The 22,246-nt window shown below is 37.4% G+C and overlaps 3 protein-coding genes across 3 annotated transcripts; 1 reads left to right on the forward strand and 2 right to left on the reverse strand.

The window, feature by feature from the left end:
- Positions 1–5,444: 5,444 nt before the first annotated feature.
- Positions 5,445–7,482, reverse strand: mcl1b (MCL1 apoptosis regulator, BCL2 family member b). Its single transcript, XM_079469253.1, has 3 exons — positions 6,780–7,482; positions 6,273–6,520; positions 5,445–6,147 (listed from the first exon to the last, which is right to left on the reverse strand). The coding sequence occupies exons 1-3, from the start codon at positions 7,147–7,149 to the stop codon at positions 6,031–6,033; spliced, it is 735 nt and encodes a 244-aa protein (XP_079325379.1). The 5' UTR covers positions 7,150–7,482; the 3' UTR covers positions 5,445–6,030.
- Positions 7,483–7,579: 97 nt separating this feature from the next.
- ensab (endosulfine alpha b) lies at positions 7,580–13,896 on the reverse strand. The gene is made up of 3 exons (XM_079469254.1): positions 13,708–13,896; positions 11,971–12,093; positions 7,580–10,587 (listed from the first exon to the last, which is right to left on the reverse strand). The coding sequence occupies exons 1-3, from the start codon at positions 13,762–13,764 to the stop codon at positions 10,414–10,416; spliced, it is 354 nt and encodes a 117-aa protein (XP_079325380.1). The 5' UTR covers positions 13,765–13,896; the 3' UTR covers positions 7,580–10,413.
- Positions 13,897–14,749: 853 nt separating this feature from the next.
- Positions 14,750–17,688, forward strand: hormad1 (HORMA domain containing 1; the record flags this gene model as incomplete). Its single annotated transcript, XM_079469004.1, has 14 exons — positions 14,750–14,782; positions 14,908–15,052; positions 15,145–15,205; positions 15,278–15,314; positions 15,461–15,481; positions 15,592–15,618; positions 15,762–15,829; positions 15,995–16,146; positions 16,372–16,529; positions 16,655–16,741; positions 16,834–16,885; positions 17,043–17,137; positions 17,211–17,291; positions 17,608–17,688. The coding sequence occupies 14 exons, from the start codon at positions 14,750–14,752 to the stop codon at positions 17,686–17,688; spliced, it is 1,098 nt and encodes a 365-aa protein (XP_079325130.1).
- Between the last annotated feature and the right edge of the window lie 4,558 nt (positions 17,689–22,246).

Below are 22,246 nucleotides of genomic sequence, written 5' to 3' on the forward strand. Positions count from 1 at the left end.
TGTATAAAAACAAACCGAAATAATTTATCTTGATCTTACCTTTGAGCATAAAGAGTTAAACAGGTTTGGCTTGAGGCCAGGGCTAAAGCTCTAGACTCAGCTCCACCACCGCATTGCTTCAACGTAATAAGTATACAGTATGCAAAGCGATTGTGACAAAGAAAAAACAGATCGGCAACGAGCGCCATTAATTATGGGGTTTCTTTGAAAATGCACTTTATCCACTGTCTAAAACATTAAATCTTTATTATCTGAGCATTCATAAATTAGTCACAGTAAAGTTGCTTCCCTATTTACATTGGTAATTGAACCCATCCAGGAACCAGTATGCTGCAGCAGACTTTCTTTGTTGGAATGCTTGTTTTCTCAACCCTGGCACTTTGCATTTGGTCTACATGAGGGACATCTGAATTCTTTCCTGCATGCTGAAGAGGAACTATAAAACAAGCATATCTGTTTAAGTTCATAAACATAAACTTCCTAGTTAATTTATCCAGGAAGTGTAAAAAACGTTTCGTTACATAGGTGATTTTGCTATGAAAATGATTAGGTCCTATATTTAATCCTATTATTATTATATTTATCTATTAGAAAAAGAAATAAGTAACAAATATTTCCCAACGTGTTAAATCTCCACATATTATCAGTATTATCCATCTTTTTAAAATAGTACTGGAGGATCCATTTCCTCAGAGGACTGTGTTTATTTAATTGTATTTCCCCTTGTACCATGATCTCATCTATTAGAATACAAAAATTTCCAATCGACCATGAATAATAACATGAATATACAATTGTTTTGTTTTTACACAAGTGTCTCTGCCATCCTCATCTTAAACCACAAAATAACCATTAATTACTTTATGTCAAGGAAGCCAAAAATGCATTTGAGAAATTGACTGATACCAGACAATTGGGTGATTTCCTAGAGCTCAGGATTTTTTTAGAGCTGTCTGAATCGAAAACAGCTAGCAATTCCTCTTAATATACACTATAGTGCCATTTTTTATCTCAAAATGCACATTGTCTTGTTTTTTGTATAAGGCGTGTTTGTAAAAAGACTTACTTAAATGTCTTACTTTAACTAAGGCCTAGTCCTGGCTAAATCTAGACCCTGTCTGGTAAACTGCCCTTATATTGTTTCGTTTGTCTCATATAAATCAGGGTGAACGTAACTCATAACAACTTTGATTGGAGGGTTTGGGAAGAGCAGTTCAAAGAACAAAGTACAAACCATTCTTTAATTTTATGATTTTATAACAACAGCTTTCAATGTCTGTTTATGCATTTGTAGGACGCTCAGTGATTTCATTTTCAAATGATATCAAAATATCTGAGATCCGTAATGCACGTGTAAAAAAAGATAGTACATTGGTGTTGGTCATCAGCAAATAATTACAAATAAATAACAAGACTAACTAACTCCTACAGATCTGTTGTAGGTTTTTAGACAAAACTCACAGTAAAACACTTTCAATTGTGCATTGAGCATTGTGAACAGAATGCATGAACCTTGTAGAAATTTTTTTGGTAATGGTAGTGGTTTAAAAAACTTCTAAGGAACTGATCTCTTTTCACCAGAATCAAAAGTGAAACACTCTAGAGAAGGTCTAGATTACACCCTGGTTAAGCAATTGTTTGTGTAGCTTTAAAACTGAAATTATTGTTTTTAAAAGAGACAATGGTATTACTGGCATAGTTTATGTTCCGAGAAAGTACAAAACAGTACAGTCTCATATTTTGGTTTCAGAATAAGTCATCGGGTTGTTTTGACATGGCATGTGAATATCCCTTTGGTCGTGTTACCCTCAAACCTTTTACAGACTAAACATCAGACCAGACTATGTCACCACATAGCACAAGTCTAAACCTGTTACCAAGAAACCACACATTTAAAAAATGACCACTGAGCCAAGTGTTAAAATCTCTTTACAAACATTTTGGTTTCTAAATCTACCTGTAGTCATTCATAATAGCTGTACTATACAGCAGACATTTAAAGTAATGTGGCTATGCAATGTAAACAGCACAGGAGTCCTTTTCAGCATTTGCGCAGGCACTATTGATGTGCAACATTCAACCATTTCCAAAATTACAAATTAATTTAATTTAAAAACCCTAAATTTAGATTTGGCATATTTATCCAAAGATGACCTATATTGCTATACATTACAAAATGTGAGTTTTTTGCACTGTTGTCACATACCAAATGTTGGTACTCTTTACAAAGCCAATGACATTTATGCATTTGAAAACACTTTTATCAACTTCACCATTTACATTTATTCATTTGGCAGACGCTTTTATCCAAAGCGACTTACAAGTAGTTTTTATACAGTGACACATTACTGCAGAGCAATCAGGGGTAAGGTGCCTTGCTCAAGGGCCCTTCAGTCATGACCTGCTGGCACTGAGATTAGAACCTGCAACCTTCTGATCACAAGCCCAACGCTCTAACCGTTAGGCCACAACTGACTGATGTTGCATACAGTTTGTTTCTCCTGTAAGTCAACCTCAAGTCACAGTACAGAGCACTCTAAAAACCTTATGTGCTCATAGTCACACACACACACTCTCTTGAGCAACATAAGTTGTGTCATCCATTGTGTCCAAGTTTCAACACAACAGATCCCGAACATGATTTGATAACTTTTACTCTAAATGAGGAATTCAAAAACCCCCATGAGAGGACAAAGCAAGAGACAATGAAGAAACCAAATATTACCACTAGCATGCCAGTGCCTTGAGAGTCCTACCCCGTTTGTGTAAATAGAACGTAATCCCAAAAACACTTATTGCAAGTAACACAAGTCAGGTGACAGTGAGTTGACACAGTCAGATATCCCTGTAGTCATCTGACTGATGTAAACCATCAGACACGGATTACCATTCAATCCAGAAGGCATGTTTAAAATGCATACAGAACACGGAAACCACACACAAAATGTAGGCCTATACTTACAGGTGTGCTTCATATGGTAATTTTACAATGGCATTGAATGTAAGGTCTGAATCTATTTTATTAAATGTTTCATTAAATCTTGTGTTGTATTTGGATCCATTTATGTTTAGGTGATCGCCTAGACACCTACATCCAATAAATAAATTAATAGGAAAAAATCGAATGTTGATACTTGAGAGTTTTGTTCTATTGTTTAGGTTGGAAAGCAGGTTTGAATCCGGTCTGCATCTGTGTATTTGTTTTTCGGCTGCCATGCTTCCTCTTCCCATTGTACTGCATCATAAAAGCCATTAATAATCAATACAGTACATCTAACAAAGATGTTTCTAATATTACGTGCAATCAGCAAGGGGATTATTATCTTTTTTCCCTTTGCTCAAGTCTACTGTGTGTACATTGTATGTATACTGCAGGTAATGTATACAGCAAATGTAGTATTGTATTATATTGAACTTTAAAACCACATAATCAAAAGCACTTCCTATAAAAAATGTTACTATAAGAATTAATAAAAAGTGCATTAAACATTTTAGATGTGGATTGATGGTGTGTAACAGTTAGCAGAAAACACTTTAGCCAGGCCTGTACAACATAATAAATGCAGGAAACTAAATGCCAAACCAATTACAAATCAAATAGTATTTTCCAGGAAGCTTTAGGTTCCTCAACTTAAGCGAAAGACAGCTCAGAACACATGTTGTCAAATTTACCTGTATTCCAGAGAGTTTAACATGCCTGGCTCAGGTAACCACAGCAGGTGCTGCTGTAGTGAGCTGGAGGATCAGGTGAGGCCCTGTGTGTGTCATTACCATAGTCCTCAATAGACCCCACGGATGGCCTGTAACCAGACACGAAGTCAATCTGAGCAAACAAGCACACTCACACTAACACTGTCTACAGGATAAGCAGAAGAACCAACAACAGGCTACTTTCAAATGAGTCACTAAAACCTTTCAGGACAGACATAGCATTTGAATCTACCTGGTGAGCTAAACAGTAGTATCCCGGGTTCTCTTCTTTTGAAGATGTTTAAAATTCTTTGCTATTAAAATAGATTTTTTACCATTCATCTCAGCACCCTTTCAAACAAAAGCACACACTTGTCAAATCATGATGACATAACTGTGATCTCTTTCTGTTCTCTGACAGATATTCATGGGGTTAGGTTGAGCAGCTCTTATTGGTCCCTCACTGGAGATCACTGGATGTTTGGTTTGAACTTCATGGTACACCAACAGGGAACCCATCAATGAAATGACCTTTCCTTATCGAGGGTATGACACACAAATGCAAAAAGATGTTTCCGTAACGTCCATGCATTATGAAATGGAAATTTCCTGTGTGTTTTTTTTAGGTTACTGGGGAAGTGGACGGACAAAGACTCTTTAGTTGCATATTCATAAAATCAATGATATGATGGTGGAATGAACTTTAGGTCAGACTGCTAGGTTCTCATCCCAAAACCATGCCATTCTGCATTTTTAAGTCATGCTTAGTCACACGCTTGCAAGTATGTGACAGTCATCCTAACAGAAGCTGTCAGTTCCACATTACACCAGCTAATCTACTCCAGGCAAAAGTACAAAATGAGCGTACTTCTTCTAAATAAAGAAAACCATGACATCAATTGAAGACATATTTTCTGGGGACTATTATCTCCAGTATTAAAGTTTTCGTAGGATTCTTTCATCAAGTAGATATTCTGAAGAATGTTGGTTACCAAACAATTTGAGACTAATTTCCGTTGTATGGATACAAAACCACTAAGATATTTCACAAGATATCTCCTTTTGTGTTGCACACAAAGTCATATTCAGGATTTGAATGACATGGTGAATAAATGATAAAATAATTTTAGTTATTGGGTAATCTATCCCTTAATTTTTCAGTTCTCAACAGAACAACCAACTCTAAAAAGCAGTAAAATAAAGCCTTAGACTGCAGTGAATAAGTATAGTGTATGAAATTCCTAATTTAGGATAGTTTACGTTTCTTTTTTTGGTAAAAATACAGATTATAGAAGTGGAACAACCAATGGAGTTTCACTAGTTATCAAATCTTTGTGGTGACTGGGGATGACCTGTAGCATATGAAGAGTTTGCAGGTTTACAATCAAGTATTAATGTCTTCTCGATTATAAATATCTTTATTTGAAGTCCTAAGATGAGAGTGGAGACAAAATGTGACTCTTTGAAATTAGATATGTTCATTTAGCCCTCAATGAACTCTCTGTTACACCTCCTACAGAGAGACCAGGCCATAGTTGATCCTATTTTTCAAAGACTGAGACCTTGCCTTCAAATTAATTTTGAGTTTACATCAAAAAAATTTAATGATACAGAACTTAAAAGCTGCAATACTATAGACTTTGAAGTCATGAGTTATGAACTAATGTATTCTCACATTGGAACCTGGAAAATTATTGATGTGTTCGCATTGCTCTGATGAATTGTGGCTACATGCAAAATAATCAATAAATAAGACATGTGCAATTGTTTAATTTAAGAACAAAAAAGTTGACAAAATGTCAATCTCCAAATAAATGTTTAGCAGCCATAGGTGGTGACTGTTATCATAGTCATAGATTAGAAAAAAAACCACATGACTTAAACAAATCCACCCCATTCCGATAATAAACCTTGTAAAACAAGGTTTAATTATCAGCACGATACAGGAGATGACAGCACCTCAACTATTAATAATTTATAAATGACAGAAAATAATTTATGAACAGAAAATGACCTGATTGGAATGAGGATGTGATTAAAGGAAAGTTAATAGAGCCAATTACACATTTGTTTCTGAAGAATGCTGCCAGTAGTAGGTATATCACTAACAAAATGTTTAAACATGTTTAAAAATGTGTAAACTGCAAACAAGAAAAGTGTAAAGGTATTGGCATGTCAGGAAATAAGATCTGCTTATTTACAACTTTATTTTTTATAAAAAAATAGTCTCTGTGTTGTGATAAAATAATTTTTCTTTATATACAGGATTCTGGACTGCGCCACAGAATTGAACAAAAGTCCTGAATCCTTTTGGATTTGTCCACGAAAAACTGAATGGAATCACCGTATCCAATACGCAAGTGCAGCACCGAAAGTAGCCACACTACCAATGGCCATCAGTGTGTTTCTCACTGCTGCCTCTGTGTCCCGGACATGAAAAAAATCCACAAAGCCATCCTAAAGAAAACAAAACATTCGAAAAGATCAAAAAACAAGTCCAAAAGCAGTTTGTGGATAACATTGGCATGCATATTGCACACATAAACTATTTGTCACCCTCATTTTTAAAATGACAAACTCACCCATGATTTGTTTTTGAGCAGCCAGTCCCTTTGGTCTGACAGAAGATAGGCGGATATATTTTCCCCCACCAGACTCACTAACTCACTCCGTCCACTATCATTCAGATGTTTGCACAGCACAGCCCCAAATGCCAGCAGGCTGGCAATACGACCCCAGTTCGTGATGCCGTCGCTGAAGATCTCCGTAGCCACTTTCGTAACGACGCTCAAATCGTGTGTCTTGTCCACGGCGATACGAGATATCATACCTGAGAGAATCACATGTTAGTGCACATCGACCATAAATGTGCTCGAGACATACATGTTGCATTACGTGGCATACAGTGGCGCAACCTGCCAGGCCAGGTGCGCCTGTGGGGATAGGCTATAGCATACCGCAGATTTTATTTTTATTCAAATCATCTCATTAATTCCTAAACAACATTTACAAAATGAAAAGTAGAAAGAAAACGGAGAACCACTTTATGCCATTTGTTGAAAAAGCGCGAGCACAAATAAAAAAATTACCATTATAAGCTATGTCATGCTTCACAACAAGACTATCCACGACCCTCATCATCGTTGAGACGGCCTGTTTTTTCACACATCCCGAGTGAGAGAGTCCAGCAAATTGTTTTAAGAAACTGTCAATAATTTCTCGCGTGTTCTTAGCCAGGGCTGCGTTGGACGACGTGTAGATATCGATTTCGTCGCAGTCAGAGTCGGGCGTGGACGGTTCCGACCCTTGGAGATCGTAGCCTGACAGCTGGTTCTGATTCGGCCGTTTGCTTGTTGGTAATAAAAGTGGTTTGCGAAACCCGTAGTTAGTGTTAAGAGCTGATATTCCGATATAGGGCCAAAATCCGCCGTTGTTTGAAACTTTACTTCCTGGGTCCATTTTGATAGTTTATATCCGTACTTTTAATCCAGTATCCAAATATATGTGGTGTAAACAGTCGTCCTCCCAAAATTAATCTACACGTAAATGTTCCTCTGTTTCGCTTTCTTATTGCGGAAGTGACTGTAGAAGGGTTCTCGTACATCGTTATATAAATGTAATGAGGGGCGGCACTTCTGCTTTACCAATCAGAACCCGCCCATGTAGAAAACGTCAAAAGCGAAACGCGCTTTCGAAAGCCATTACAGTCCCTCTTTCTTCACGTAAATCACGTATCTCAACTTTAGAGCCCTCAAAGTCGCAACCGAGTCAATGCGAATTTTACATTTGTGCAACAACTACACATATGTAAATGTTTAATAACAAACTTCCCATCATGGTTAAAGGGGAAGCGCGCCCCCCAGTGACAAAACAAGCAAAACGCCTCTTTGCTTTGCTAAGGGAATTGTTTATTTTAGAAAGTCTGACCAACTGCCGATCGCCGTTACGTCACCAGACCACGCATTACACAAAACTACACATTGCATAATAAAATCAACCTATAACAAATAAGTGTTTCTGCTATTAATGTAAAACTTTATTTAAGGATCAGACATTGCTCCAACATTCATTTTAACATCTTTCTATGTAGATCCAATTTTAAGTGGACTTATGACACTTTCCACAAGCAAGACATCTAAAATGGTCATGTATTTAAAACAGGGCACACAAAAACACAAACGCAGTATGTATGTAAATCCTGAACACATGATTTACATCACAACGCATGAATATATTTGTGTGTCATAGAATTGAGATGTTTAGAATTAATATGCAGTTTAAAATTAAATCATGTTGCATTGTGGGAGGTTTTACATGGGGGTTATCAGTACAGAGCTGTCTAAATTAGACCAAAACCTTCTTTATCACAATGCAAGAATCCACAGCCTCCGTATATACAAAAGATTCTCTTTTTAGAACTGATGATATTCTTGTCAATATTTACATTACAAAGTATGAAGAAAAAGCTAGATATAAACAAACAATAATACCAAAGGAAAGATCAAACACAAACTCTGTGAACACTGAGAAGAACATGTTCTAAAGACAACTGAAACACATAATAAAAGACAAAATGCACAAATATGACACTGGACGCACAGTTTAACTATTTACAATTTGGCTGCAGCACATAATAAGATTATCTAGCATTGTGCAATAAAGCTTTCCCTAAAGGAAACATCCACACATATCATCAAGTCACAAACATGAAGTGCAAGACCATATTTCCCTGATGTATTGCCAACTGCCATCAGCACCACAACCTTTATTAAAAAACACATTCAAGTTCTTTGCATGTTAGTTCCCCTTGTAGTGAGTATACACAGATCTTTACTGTATTTTACATGGCTAAACACATTTTTACTTAATTTAAATGAGTGTGTGGTTTTAGAGGGCTCACTTTTTCCATTGCGCTATGCAAATCCTGACTCGCACAATGTTTTAGAATCCACATCTTTCACTGTAGTGTTTAGAAATTCTACCACACCTTTAGGGTTGAGTATAGCTTTTTGTTTTATAGCTGAACCAGCATGTTAAGCATTACAAAGTTACCAATGATTTACAACAACCATCCTAAATCTTTGTTAAACTCTGAAGGTACAAATGCTTACAATTTAAGCCCTCTAGAAAAGGACACTTTATAATGTGAAGAGTCAAGACTATCTCTTTAAATACCACAGAGGACATAAAAATCAGTCGTGTGATGAACATTATCTGAAACTATTCTAAAATCTTATGTCAGTTTTTAACTCTTTCACCACATGATATTAATATGCATGTTAACAACTAAAGGATTCGTGGTATTAATGCAATGCTTGGTTAATATTTTAAAAAGTTATAGCAATTTCTATCATGTAATTCATGGCATTTCTATGACAAGTGAAACACACTATTCTGATCTGAAATACTGCACCAAATGTGCTGCTCATTCTCAATGAGCCCTCATCCCACAATTTTTGGACTACACAGACACATAAGACAAACGGAATGATTGCATCCTGTTATCTCAGTTGATCATGTGCATCACACTAAACAAGCAGAAAATATCACAAAATAATCATACAAAAATCCCATTAATAAATACATTGCTGTTACAGGATAATTGATGCCTAATGGCTGGAATACACTACAAGACTTTTAAAATCAGAACAGATATTTTAAAAACTAGACATCATACTCTTGTAGACTTTTTCAGATAGAAACACATTAATTTATCAAATCTGCAGACTGGCACAGACTTTCTGCAACAAGCTCAGACTGAAGATCTGGGCTAAATCTGAGCAAAAGTCTTGTAGTGTAATTTAGCCTTAAGAGAGTTAATGCGGTAACTACCTTTCATGAACATTCCAATGGTTCAGAGTATCACCAGTTGAACAAGCACAAAACCTTTACGCCAATGTTTTTTGGTTTCAAAAGAAAGACCAATTGTGATGATGCGATCATTCTTGTAATCTTCTTTCATTATCAAGACGCATGCAAAGAGTATTTCTGCTGTTGACTGTTATCTGGAAAGGACAACAATTAGTTTACACTCAAAAACTGTGATAAGTATAATTTAATCATCTTGGTTGAAACAGCTTGCTGGGATCCTTCTATGGGTTAGGTCCTAAAATAGTCAATAATTCCTGTATAAGCAGCTGTATTAGAAGATGAGAGGCAGAAGAGTAGATGAAGTCCCCACCTGCTCTTTACCAATATCGACTTGACCATTTGTAAACAGTTCAAATAAAGAAATTCTTAGAAAACATTCATTCTTTGTCATCAAGTGTCACCGTAAATGATTAGAGGGCCGCTAACATACACCGAGGACCAATGACTCTCAAGTACTATCCATATAAAACAATGCCTCCTAAAACAATTTTAAATTATTTTCAAAAAGAATTTTGTGGTTGATTATTTGACATGTTTAAAAGCATCTAACACATTTTTGTTCTTAATAATCACTGATGTACAGGGTACATAAGTAAAGTGCATCATGCTCCACTGGGGTTTTGCAGTACTGAAGGTATAGTTTCTCCCTACCATATGCGGGACACCGAAGAGGGTAAAAGAGCTGGTTTGGTGAGACCTGCTGAAGTGATACGGAAAACAAAACTCTACACCCAAATTAACACAAATTAGACAAATACTATACAACCAGTCCGGATTAATCTGGTCTGGTGAGGTTTTGGGAAACATTTCGGAAGTTTGGTAATAGGGTTTATTCAAGACCTAAGGGTGCTGTTAGCCAGCCAGTTTACTTGTAACCAATGAGGACTTTCTTTGAGGAAGATCTTGTGGGGTTGGAATGTGATCCCCGGTGACAATGTTCTTGTCTGGACCAGCTGCAGCAGGCAACTGTTTGTTCTTCATCTTTGCCTTTGCCATGTTGTAATCACCTGAGTCAAAATACTTTTGCTGAAAAACAAAAGTAATCACATCAGAACAAACTCATTTTCAACTTTAAAAATCTGATTATTGTTACTTCATAATGGTTCTGTCATGTTTATTCTCTGTACTTTGGTAATTCTGAAAATGACATACACAAACTTTAAGGGATAGTTTACTAAATAATTAGCTGTTAATTTAGCTTATGATGCATATATGAAGGAACACAATGATAACATTGGAGGGCTTCCTGCCACATACAGTTAGGTCCACAAATATTTGCACAGAAGCATATTTATTTGTATTTTAGCTATGTTTCAAAGTGTATTCGAGTTCAAATTGTATTCGAAATTGTGAAGATGTTTTTCTTTACCATGGACAGGATAATGTCATCCTCCACCACTTTGATCTAATATGGACGCCCAGGATTTTTTATGTTGCTGAGCTCAGCAGTGTGTTTTTTTTGTTTTTTCGGAATGTTCCAAATTGTTGATGTGGCTGCTTTAAATGTTCCTGGCGGATCTGATGGATTTGTTGCTTCTTTTGAAATCTAACTGAGATCTGAATCTAACTTGAAATCTGTTTCACTTGCATGGAGATCTACCTGAACCCCATGATGTGGGTTCACAGCAACAGCTTCCAAATGTAAAAGCCACACGTAGAATCAACTCCAGACCTTTAAAATGCTGTGAATAAAACAGCTTTTGATTAAACTGTCCAATTACTTAATTTGCTTCCTTGAAAAAGGAGCATAAAGAGCTGTCATTCCTAAAGTCTTCTGCTAATCTGGATTAGATAAATAAAGCTGAAAGTGTGCACTTTAAGACAATGTCCAAAACTGTAACTTGAATATATTTTGTTACACATTTTAAATTACAAAAAATGTGCTTCTGTCCAAATATTTATGGAACTAACTGTATGTGCGGTAGCAAAATCACAAATATGTACAATGTATGCTACAGTGCATATGCCATTATGCTACAGGAAGCTCCAATATTATCATTATTTTGCCTACAAAAAGCTCAGTAGGTGGTAGTAATTTATCAGAAGCGGGCTTGCCAGCTGGATGAAGCTACACAAGATGAAGAAGCTCATGCTCAGGACCATTTGCCTCAGATTATGGAGATAATCTATAAAATGTTCAGTTTCTTGGACAGTCCGATCATTTCCCTTCATAAGACCTCAATTTATTATCAGGAGACGTGGGACTTCATTTTCTGTTGCCTGCATTTTCATTTTTGACTATTAAAGGGACTGCAGGTGAAAAAAGTTACCTACATCATTGCCTAAGCCTGAGTAAAGTTTTAGCACATTTTTATTTTTGGTTGAACTATCTATTAACTGATTAAATATATTAATAATAACGTTAACATGAAAGTGTATTTGCTATTTGCTATGTTTTTTTGCTCTTACCCCTTTTTGCAGTCTCTTCATCAGAAAGTCAGAGCCACCTGGTTTTTGACCCATCGTTGGATACTTAGCTTTCAATTTGGCCTCCTCTGTCCGCACAGGGTTTGAGTTTGTGTCTTGGGACTCCTGTCAAAGATGCAGTTTTATTGGTAGGTATAAGCACACATCAGTACATACACAGTAATATTCAGAGATGGTTTTGTTAAGCAAATTAAATGAAATGTATATTGCAAATAACTTTCATTTAAGCAACTCAGTTTAAAGACAACATTTTAGACAGGAAGAACAATCAGCATGGTAAATAATAAAAGTAAATGCCATAAGCATTGCCATAATCTAAAACCCCCAATATAAAATACACAACAATAAAACTAAATTCCTTTGAAGGTGTTGTTTTTCCTGCAATTTCCTAAAGGCGTGGTCATTATCAAATATCAGGGCAAAGTACAGAACGTATGATTAGTTAGTACTGCGTTACAACTTTATAAAAACATCTTTAACCTACTGAAGGATAAGCATAAAATGCAATGGTAAACAAGAAAGGACAAGGCTACAAATAGACAAAGCTAATCTGAAGGCCTATATAAAGGGTCTTTCAAATTCTCTCTCATTTTACCTTTCTTACATGGTTGCCTTTGAATTACTTTCTGCTTTGCCCTAAGCTCAGTTGTTGTGTGGTTGTTTGTTTAGACTGAGGGACGAATAAAAACAGAGCCTTTAGAAAGGGCAATGATGTAGACTGCACTGCAGAACATACACCTAAAGATGATTCAGTTGATGACTGCATCACAACACAATAGATCCTTTACTGAATGTTAGGTTGACTAGACCAAAAGACAAATGCATCTACTGTATGCTGAAGGCAATTCACTTGAAAAACTGGTTTTTAAGACCTCACTTGTAGAGCTGCAAAATGAAAAAGTAAGCTATGAGTCTCTTTGAGTCAGATAAATCATAGAACAGCCTTAGATATAATTAAACCAGCTTATAATTCATTAGAAAATTTCACTCTACACCTAAAAGGCGAGGAAAGACTGAGTAAATGTCCAGGGTGGGGTGTTGGAGGGGTAATCGTTGTAGCTGATACATGTTGCATCAAGTATGGCAATTTGCTGATTCACCAAGATCTATATCAAGAAATGTATGAGTAGCTATATTCAACACTACATGAAGAAAACGAATACGAGGCTGATACAGAGTCAAAACTACACCTACAAAGCGCCTCGTGATCCATTTCCTGAACGTAGATGTTATTGGAAACACGCAGTTTCCCACAAAATCTACAATAGTGTATGTAAAATAATGTGATATTTAGCATGTGCACATTCCTTTAACAAACTATCCAGTGATACTGCCTGACAGTTTGGCTTGGCAACTTTGCGGAAATATGACAATGAGCGCCCCAGTTATTTTCTTTTATACCTAACTGACACCATCAGGTTAGGGTAGACGTGACAGAAAGAACCAATCAAAAACAGCCATTTCATGACGTCTGAACTCACTAACGAATCAAGAAGAGGCTCGTGCGTGTGAAATGCTCAACTATCACCTTGTTTAACTCAGGCAGTGACAGTTTAATAATAGTAAAATTGCGAGCAATCCGTGAGATTTATAAACAACAGCAGCGACAAATGGCAAACTTGCGATTTTAATAAGAAATGACAGCACAGTGGGTAACAAAAGCGACGGACACCACAAGAGACTGTTACGAGCGGGGCGCAGCCCCAACCTAATTCCCACCTGAGTCTCGTCCAACTGCTCCGAATGCGTCTCTGCCTCCTGGTTATCTGATGACATGGCTGTTTGTCTTCTGCTGACAAATTTGATAAAGAGTTAAAATGTATTTTTCCTTTCTATCGGAGCCTGATCCGATACACCCACGGTGTTCACTATCAAAATGGCATTCGCTGCAGTGACGCTTCATTGTAGGACGGCCACGTTTAGGGAAGCCAATAGGCATCTGGTTTGAGATTTGATTGACGGATGAATCAGCTAGTAGCTTTTCAAGGATTATATTAAATTGAATATGTGACCAACAATCGTCTACAATGTTTTGCGAGCACACTCCAGTATAAACATGTCTTATAAATAAAAACGTGTATATTAAGTGTCATGTTACAGCCTTGACGGTATTGTTATGGACAAGCTATATTTGAAAAGTAATAACAAGGCTTACTTAAATTTAAGGCATTTATGTTTTAATAACAACACTCCAACAATACTATAATTTTGGTAAACAGTAAACACTCACGGATTAGTGTACCATTGTTACCAAGGTTTGACGGGACTCAAAATAAGAATATTTTATTAATTGTTACAATTATTAATTGTTAATCATATATTGTTTAATTAACATGCGTGGGAACCACATAAGCAATAAAATAAAAATAAAACGTATGCAATAAGATATTTTGCATTTTAATAAAAAGTTAACATAGCTTTCTTTGTGTTTTCCGGCGTGACGTCACGTGGAAAGGAGTTCAAAGCGGGAGTCTCGAGCTCGCGCATCCCACCGGTGTATGACAAAAAGCGAGAGAGAGGAAAACGTTGATATGAGGCAGATCATAACTGATATTGTCAATTAAGAATATATGACTATTTATTACACAATCTAACTGCCCCGCGAAGTCTTTATAGATAATTATTGCTGGTTTGTCATCTCGTAAGATCATTGAAAATCTCGCGCATTTAACGTACTCTGATTTAAAAAATGTGTTCCTGCTGATGCTAACTTTTGTTTTTGTGTCTATTCAGGCGTGGCTGACAATCTGTCACAATCAACATGGCATGTGAACAAAAAATGTGCACTGTTAAGGTAAAGACATTTTAAGTTTACGTTATTACTTGAAGTCTCTTTAGGCATTTTCAGTAAATTTAGCAACACATTTCGCTAGCCTCTCCCTGAGGTGTAAAAACTGCACGTGTTTTTGTGTTTTTCAGAGCTGCCAGATGTTGCCAGCTGTGGTGACAACAGAACATCAATCTCTGGTGCTTGTGAAGAAACTTCTAGCCATTGCTGTCTCAAGCATCACTTACCTGAGAGGTCTTTTCCCAGAAAAGGCCTATGGAAGTAAATATGTTGGAGGTAAAAGTGACTCAAACGTGGACCAAGCAACAGAAATCCATACCCACTAATGGCAAAAGTAGTTGTATTCTTTGCGTGTGTTTTTCCTTTAGAACTAAAAGTCCTGATTCTAAGAGAGCAAAGTTGTCCTGGGGCTCAACAGATTGTGCATTGGTAGGGATTTTATAGGCTTAATATGTGCCATTAAACTAAGAACAGCACAGTATTTCATCTCCACATTTTCAGGTTGCAGGGATGTTTTGATGCACTTCAAAGAGGATATGTAAGTCCGTCATTTTATACTCTTTTATATGTCTACAGTTTTCTATTGTTTCTTTGGTTTTTATGGTCATCATCTCTGTTATTACTACTGTTATTACTATTAATATTTTGACCGTATGCATCTGTTTTTGTTTGTTTGTTTATTAGCTGCGCATGGTTATTCTGTCAGTGAGTATTAACTGAGGGATTCAAAACAGGATGGTTGACTTAAAGTGAATATGGTTGCAGCAGGATAAAAGTTTATGTAACCTTTAAAACATATTTGATATCTCTTGTAGATTTACTGTGATCCAGACAATCCACAGGTGATTGTTTTTAAGTTTCAAATATGATCTCCCTCTCGCTTGATACTGCTTAAAATATACAAATAAAACCACTCAGCGACTAGCCTGTTTTCACTGAAGTATCAAAGACCTGTTTTACTTGATGCTTTTCTTTTGAGTTGCAGAAAGTCACTGAATGTTACCAGTTCAAAATCAAGTACACAGAGAAGGGACCTCAGATGGACTTTGAGAGGTGACATATCAGATATATTTAGATGTGTCTATCCGACTGGTTTGCAAAATCTATTCATAGATAACAGTGTTGTACTGTTTTAAGATCACAAAGCATCAGAATGCATTTTTTGTAATAGCATAAATTGTTTTTTTGTGCTTTTGAAAACATGCTCTGTGTTTCCAGCAAAAATGGTCAGAGTATGACTACAATGGCCTGTGACAACACACAGAAATCTAGCACGCTGCTTGTGCGCAAACTTTACATGCTCATGCAGAATCTCGGCCCGTTGCCTGACAACGTCTGCCTCAACATGAAACTCTTTTACAATGATCATGGTAAATCTAAGCCTGCTTTATGCTACAGACCATGTTTTCACAATTTCTCGTATATTGTGTAATAGCATGCAATACTTGTCTTATGTAAATATCAGTTAAATGTTGTTCCGTCAGTTAGTGTTACTTGGTGTCAAAATGAACACATACAACACCCGACCTCTCCAGCCTTTCATTTGGAAGACAAACAAATAGTCCCACTGCACACTCATGTCATTTCTGTTGAAGTGACCCCTCAGGAGTATCAGCCACCTGGCTTTAAGGAAGACGACAGCGGGACATTGGTATTTGAGAGGGAACCAGTGAATCTGACCATGGGAGAGGTGGTCACACCTTTTCACAGCCTTAGAATGAACGTCACGACTGAGCGAAAGAGACTTGAGCCGGTGGGATAGGAGAGCAGCCAGACACAATTGATCTGTCTGGACTTAAGATATCACATCAATGATGTAAACCAGTGTTGTTAGTGACAGCCCCAACATCAAATACATGTGTTTGTATGTGTAAACAGGTAGATGCTGACGACGATGTGGCGGTGTGTACCAAATGGTCTTTGAAGTTTGAGGATGAAGTGATGTCTGAAACCTCTGTTCTGCAGGTTGGCTAGAAAGGATTCATTTATTTCCTATCTTTGTTGGTTTACCTCTATAACATCTTAGTTTTATCTTAGATTGCCTTTTCTGCTTACAGGAGCACATGATGAAAGAGAATGTCATCACTGATGCTGGTGTTGAAAACTCAGGTAGATGATACACTTTGGCATGAAACTCTTAGCAACAGATGCAAAAACCACAATATGATGTATCTTCATCCGTGTTGCTCTAAACCAATGTGACTGTCTGTTTTACATGATGCATATGTTGGTTTGGGTGCAACAACCATTGGTCTGTAATTTACAGAGGCTCAAGAAAGCTCACAACAGGCTCAAAGAAATAACAAAGTGGTACTTACAACAAGTAGATTGGCAACACAGCAGAACACACCGCATGGACAGGTAGTTCACTAGTCTTCTGTCTTAGCATGTGTGTGCGAGGAGGTAGTGTACAATTATATGATTTGTGTTTCAGCTGGACAATCTAGTAAAAAAAACTGCTGATCTTAGGATGGACAAAAGGAAGACCCGGAGTGGACGCATCTTCGAGCCTCGGGTAGAATATTAAATTAATATTAACTTGACGCTTTTTTTCAACAATTTTCTTCATAATAATATGCAACAATAATATGTTTATTTAAAGTAAATATAGCATAGGCATTTGCTTGTTTTCATTACATAAATACATTTTAAAAGTTAAGCCTTATTTGTACAGTGTCATTATTATCATGTGAGGAAAGTGTTGTGTACTGCCAGAAAAGTGTTATGTAAACAGATGTGGTCATGACTTTTAAATCAGGTTGTGATCATAGCATTCTTGTTTTGATGAACTGTAGTGCACCACACCAAAAAAAAACTTTTTCTCTCTGTAGATCTCAAAGTTTGAGTTCCCATTAAGCCAAGATCCTCAGCCATCTGCACCGAAGAGACGCAAATTCAGTGTACCGAAATAATACTAATGAAACATGTACAGTACATACAGCAACATACTATCACATACTTGATGGTTTGCAGTTTTATTTGTTGGATCTTTTCAGTTGTCAAAATGCTTTGCACAAGGTTAAGATTTATAGTTAAAGTAAACGTGACAAGATGAGTGCACAAAATCGTATGTTTCACCTTTTGTTATTAATGGTGATTGTCTATCTGATAAATTTGAATAAAGTCATAACTGAGCTTGAAGTGCCAGAAGAGTGCATTGCTAGATTTTAGTCACAGCAGCCAACTTGTAAAGTTTCTATTAGCCCACCAGATGGCAGCACATTACATTAATCCTGTTACAACTGGATTGAAATAAGATTCTAATAGAATAAAAATCATATGTATTAAAATCAGACAATCTTGTTAGCTGACAGATAAATGTAAAAAATATGAATTGGACATCTTTGAATATGTTTCTAGAGGAACACACAAATTAGACTTTTAAAGCTAATTAAAAATGTTACCATTCCTCACTCGCCGCTAGATATTTGTCATTTGTTTCATTGTCCATGTGTAATAAGAAGTTGGCAAAAGACAAATGTGTTTCTTTTCCATATCTGAAACTCACTTCCAGATCTGTAATTTCATGTTTTGGCTGTGAAACAGTCTTTTGGACCTGATCTGTCTCTTTGATCTGTGACTTTAGAAGCTCCTATGAGAGATTAGAGCACTTGCATACTCCTGCTGCTGTTGTTGTGGACCTAAAGCTGCTAGAGTTAAGATTTTAGTTTGTTGCTTTGTGTGAGAGATGTTAATATGAATCCTGCCTTAACTCATGGAGATGTATTGCTGGGCAGAGGAGGGAGTTGAACTTGGGTTCAGACCAACAATTGAATTGTGTAAAAACTGTCCTAGCTACTGTCAGGCTGTGTATGTATGGGGGGGGGGGATATTAACCCTGAGGGCTTCTGAGAGGGGGAGCTTTGGACATTTAGCAGGGGACTGTGATCCCCTGACCTTGCCAGAAGGGTAGAAAATGTTTTGCTGCTGATTAGCAATTCTTCAGCTTAGCAACAAATCCTTTCAGCATACTTTTTACATTTTGAAAAGAAAACCAACAAATGGGCTCAGACAGGATAAAGTTTTATATATATTTCTTAATTACAAAAGAGTGTTTAGTTGTAATCAAAAGTCGAAATACAAAATATGTATTTTTTGTTCATTGGAGCAATCATATCATTGCCATATATTTTTTAAATATTATACTCTGAAATATAAAATTATTATTCTAATTATTAAGCTGTTGATCATACCCATTTTACCATATAATGATTTCTATATTGATTCACCATATTCTTTCCAAAACTAGAGATAAAATGCATCATGGGTCATCTAATTCTGGGCTTGGCGTCTCTCAACATGACAGAGTGTTTTACACATGTGTTCCTTCTGAAAAAGCAGTAGTGTACACTTGACCTTGGGCTGGATGTATGTGCCAGGGAGCTGCGGACCATCACTCCTGTCAGTGTCTGACCTTGGGCTGTAGTTACAGACTTGGCACTGACTAATTTCAGTGCTGGACTTCATATCGACACTGCAATCGCTAATATGTTGGATGATAAATAACTATTGACTGTGAAGTGAATGAGCTCCTGGACAGGAGTGGCTCACTAACGTGGACATTGAGCTGAATACAGAAGCTGCCCACCCACAGATCCAGGAGTGAGTTTCATTGTACAGTACAACTTGATAATACAAATTTTTGGGGTCTGTCATTATTCACCAAATTGAGTAACTCTATATGGAAAGCTTAACAAAGTTTCTAAAGTTTGAGATATTCACATGTAAATTCCACAGCACAATCATTGACTCATAGATAACAAACACACAAGTGCTTATGTAATCTGGCCTAAGGTGAAACTTGCATATCCATTTACACAGCTAGAAACTCAGTCTGTTTGTGATCAACATCATCTATGATTAATCCAAGTGCTTCCAGAACAAACTGAACGCAATCAAAAGCTATTATTTAAGACGTAGGCGAGTAATATCTCATATTGGAGAGCCAAGTACTTAAGAATAAAGTCTAGGCACCGCAGCTGACAAATTTTGTGAATCCGAAATCACAAAAGACACAGCTTGTATTAAGATGCAGCATGCACGTCTGCTCCAAAGTTTTGAGGTGTGCTGCCAAGTTCACTCCAGGCTCTCACTCTCACAACATATGCAAGAGCGCTGGAGGCAGAGAACATTTCCCTCAATCATTCCTCTCTCCCACATGCCCAGCCCCAACGCGGCTGACTTCTGCCCCAGTAGCTCCTGCGCCTCTCCGAGTGGATGTGTTTTCATCTCGAAGGGATGCGAGGGCAGCTCCTCCTCACACAACCTCTCCGTGGAGCATACTGTAGATTTACATTTGTACCGCTGCACAGAGCTTGGTACTGCATAAACAAAAAAGTTAAAGCGGCTTGAGTCTCCAGAGATCATGGCCTCCCCAATGACACATCATTTTTTGATAAGGCTGTAAATAAGCACATGTTTGTTATTTCATGTATTGGCATTATCAGTTAATTTATTTTATATTTATTTTACAATTATGTATGATAATATTTTATTGTATATTAATCTATTTTAATGCAACTCAACAGTTATTTTCTTGTGTTGTATCTTCATTTGCAATTTTAAAACTTAATCTTGTAGACCTATAAGGCCCTGTCCACACGATCACGGGTATTTTTCTATGCGGTTTGGCCGTTCGTCCACACGCAAACGCAGCACCAGGTCACTCAAGCTGAACTTTTTTGAAAACTCTGGCAAGGGTTAAGATCTTTTAGAAAACGTTGACGCAGGAAAGCGTGCAGCTATCGCCTTTGTTTGACGTCAGATTCCAGGCCTCTGATTGGCCAACACTGCTTTATGGTTATGATTATATCGCCACCTGTTGGTTCGAATGTTTTTGACGGTTTCGGGTTTTTTTGTGTGGACGCGGGTGTTTTTTAAACGAAGAAGGAAAAACTCTGTTTATAAATGCCCGAGTACAGACTAGGCCTAAGTAAGTTTATCACACTTTATAGTAATATAGACTTAAACTTAAACTTACAGTGCACTGGGGTGTTTTGGGGAGGAGAGAGGCAAAAAGATAGATGTAACCGACATCTCAATCATTTGAGTAATTTTTCTGAGCATTGGCCATAAGCAAGGAAAGGGCCTTTGTCCTTGGCTCTGCTTTCATTTCCAGCACTGCAGGAATTGTGATGACTGTGCCTCGGGGCAACAGAGGCACCTTAAGGAGCCCCACCTTTAAATCCAGTGTGCTGTGACTCCAACCGTGACCCCTAGCTGGAGGGATCCCTCAGGCCAGATTTAAACGAGCTCCCGCAGGTCCTTCACCAAGCCTCGCTCTTCTTCACAAGCGTTTGCTGAATCGCTGCAGCCTGCCTTTCTGGTTGTTCTGATTTGTGTCAAAGAAATTGTTAAAGGAAATGGTATCGCATAAGGCAAATGGTGTGTGGCTGATCGCATATGCAGAGGAGGAGATGTGTGGGAAAATCAGATGCGACATTTAGAGTGCTGGAGAAACTGCCATGCGCTGTGGATCCCGTCAGCTGGCTGTAGAATTGCTTGGAATTCTGGACAATGACAGGCCACACGCTGACTCTCCATTGTGTTCAAGAGTGGCTTTCTGTTCGAAATGGAACTCTAGATTTTCCTTTTCAAGTGTGAACGAAAAGTGTTTTTCCTCGTCCTTTTCCTCCCCTCTCACTATCATTACCACTATTACGGAGGCCATGAGAGATGCAAGGCAAAAGAGGCCTACGATATCAGTATTGATCCACACCCGTCACCACACAGAGAAAAAAACTGGGTTCAGGGGCTGCACAATTCAGACTGGACAGTGCGATCGATAGGATGCTCTATCAGCCGTTTCCATGGCAACTCGCCGAGCAAGGACAGAGCCCCGCCGTTTATTTACACCTGTCTCCTACTCCCAGCCACCTTGTGCTAGTCACTGCCAAGCCTGTGCAGGTTAAAGTGCAATCCGTGAACAGTGAGTATTATTTGTATGCATTGTGTGAAAACCATATTTTAATCACTTTATCAAATCGAAAGTATAATTTTCAATTGCTTTCTGAAAAAGCATACTGTATGATTTTGAAGCCGTACTCTATTTGAGTTTCATCGGCCACTATTTGCCTGTGTTCTTTACACAAGTGTACAGGCTTTACTTTGCGTTGACCCCAATTTACAGGTCAAGCAAACATGTTCAATGCTGTGGCTGTTAACTTGATGAGGTCATAAAAGAGAGCGAGCTAAAGCTTTTTTCAATGAGTGAATGAGTGAGCAAAACACTACAACAAAGAGAGGATCAGCAGACAATTTAAGAAGCCATAGAACTTGACATTCAACATAACATTCAAGGAAGCAAACATGAAATAACATGCAGAAGTGTATAATTAACCTGGTTATGTTGCCTCTTTTAAAGATTTACATCTTTAAAATGCATTATTCTATTTGAAGATGTTGTGTTGGAGACACACACAAAAGCTTTAGTTTACTGGGATTGTGTGTTTTGAGCGGTGACGCAGAGAT

Source organism: Barbatula barbatula (genome assembly GCF_947034865.1).
Source record: "Barbatula barbatula genome assembly, chromosome: 12".
Lineage (NCBI taxonomy): Eukaryota > Metazoa > Chordata > Actinopteri > Cypriniformes > Nemacheilidae > Barbatula > Barbatula barbatula.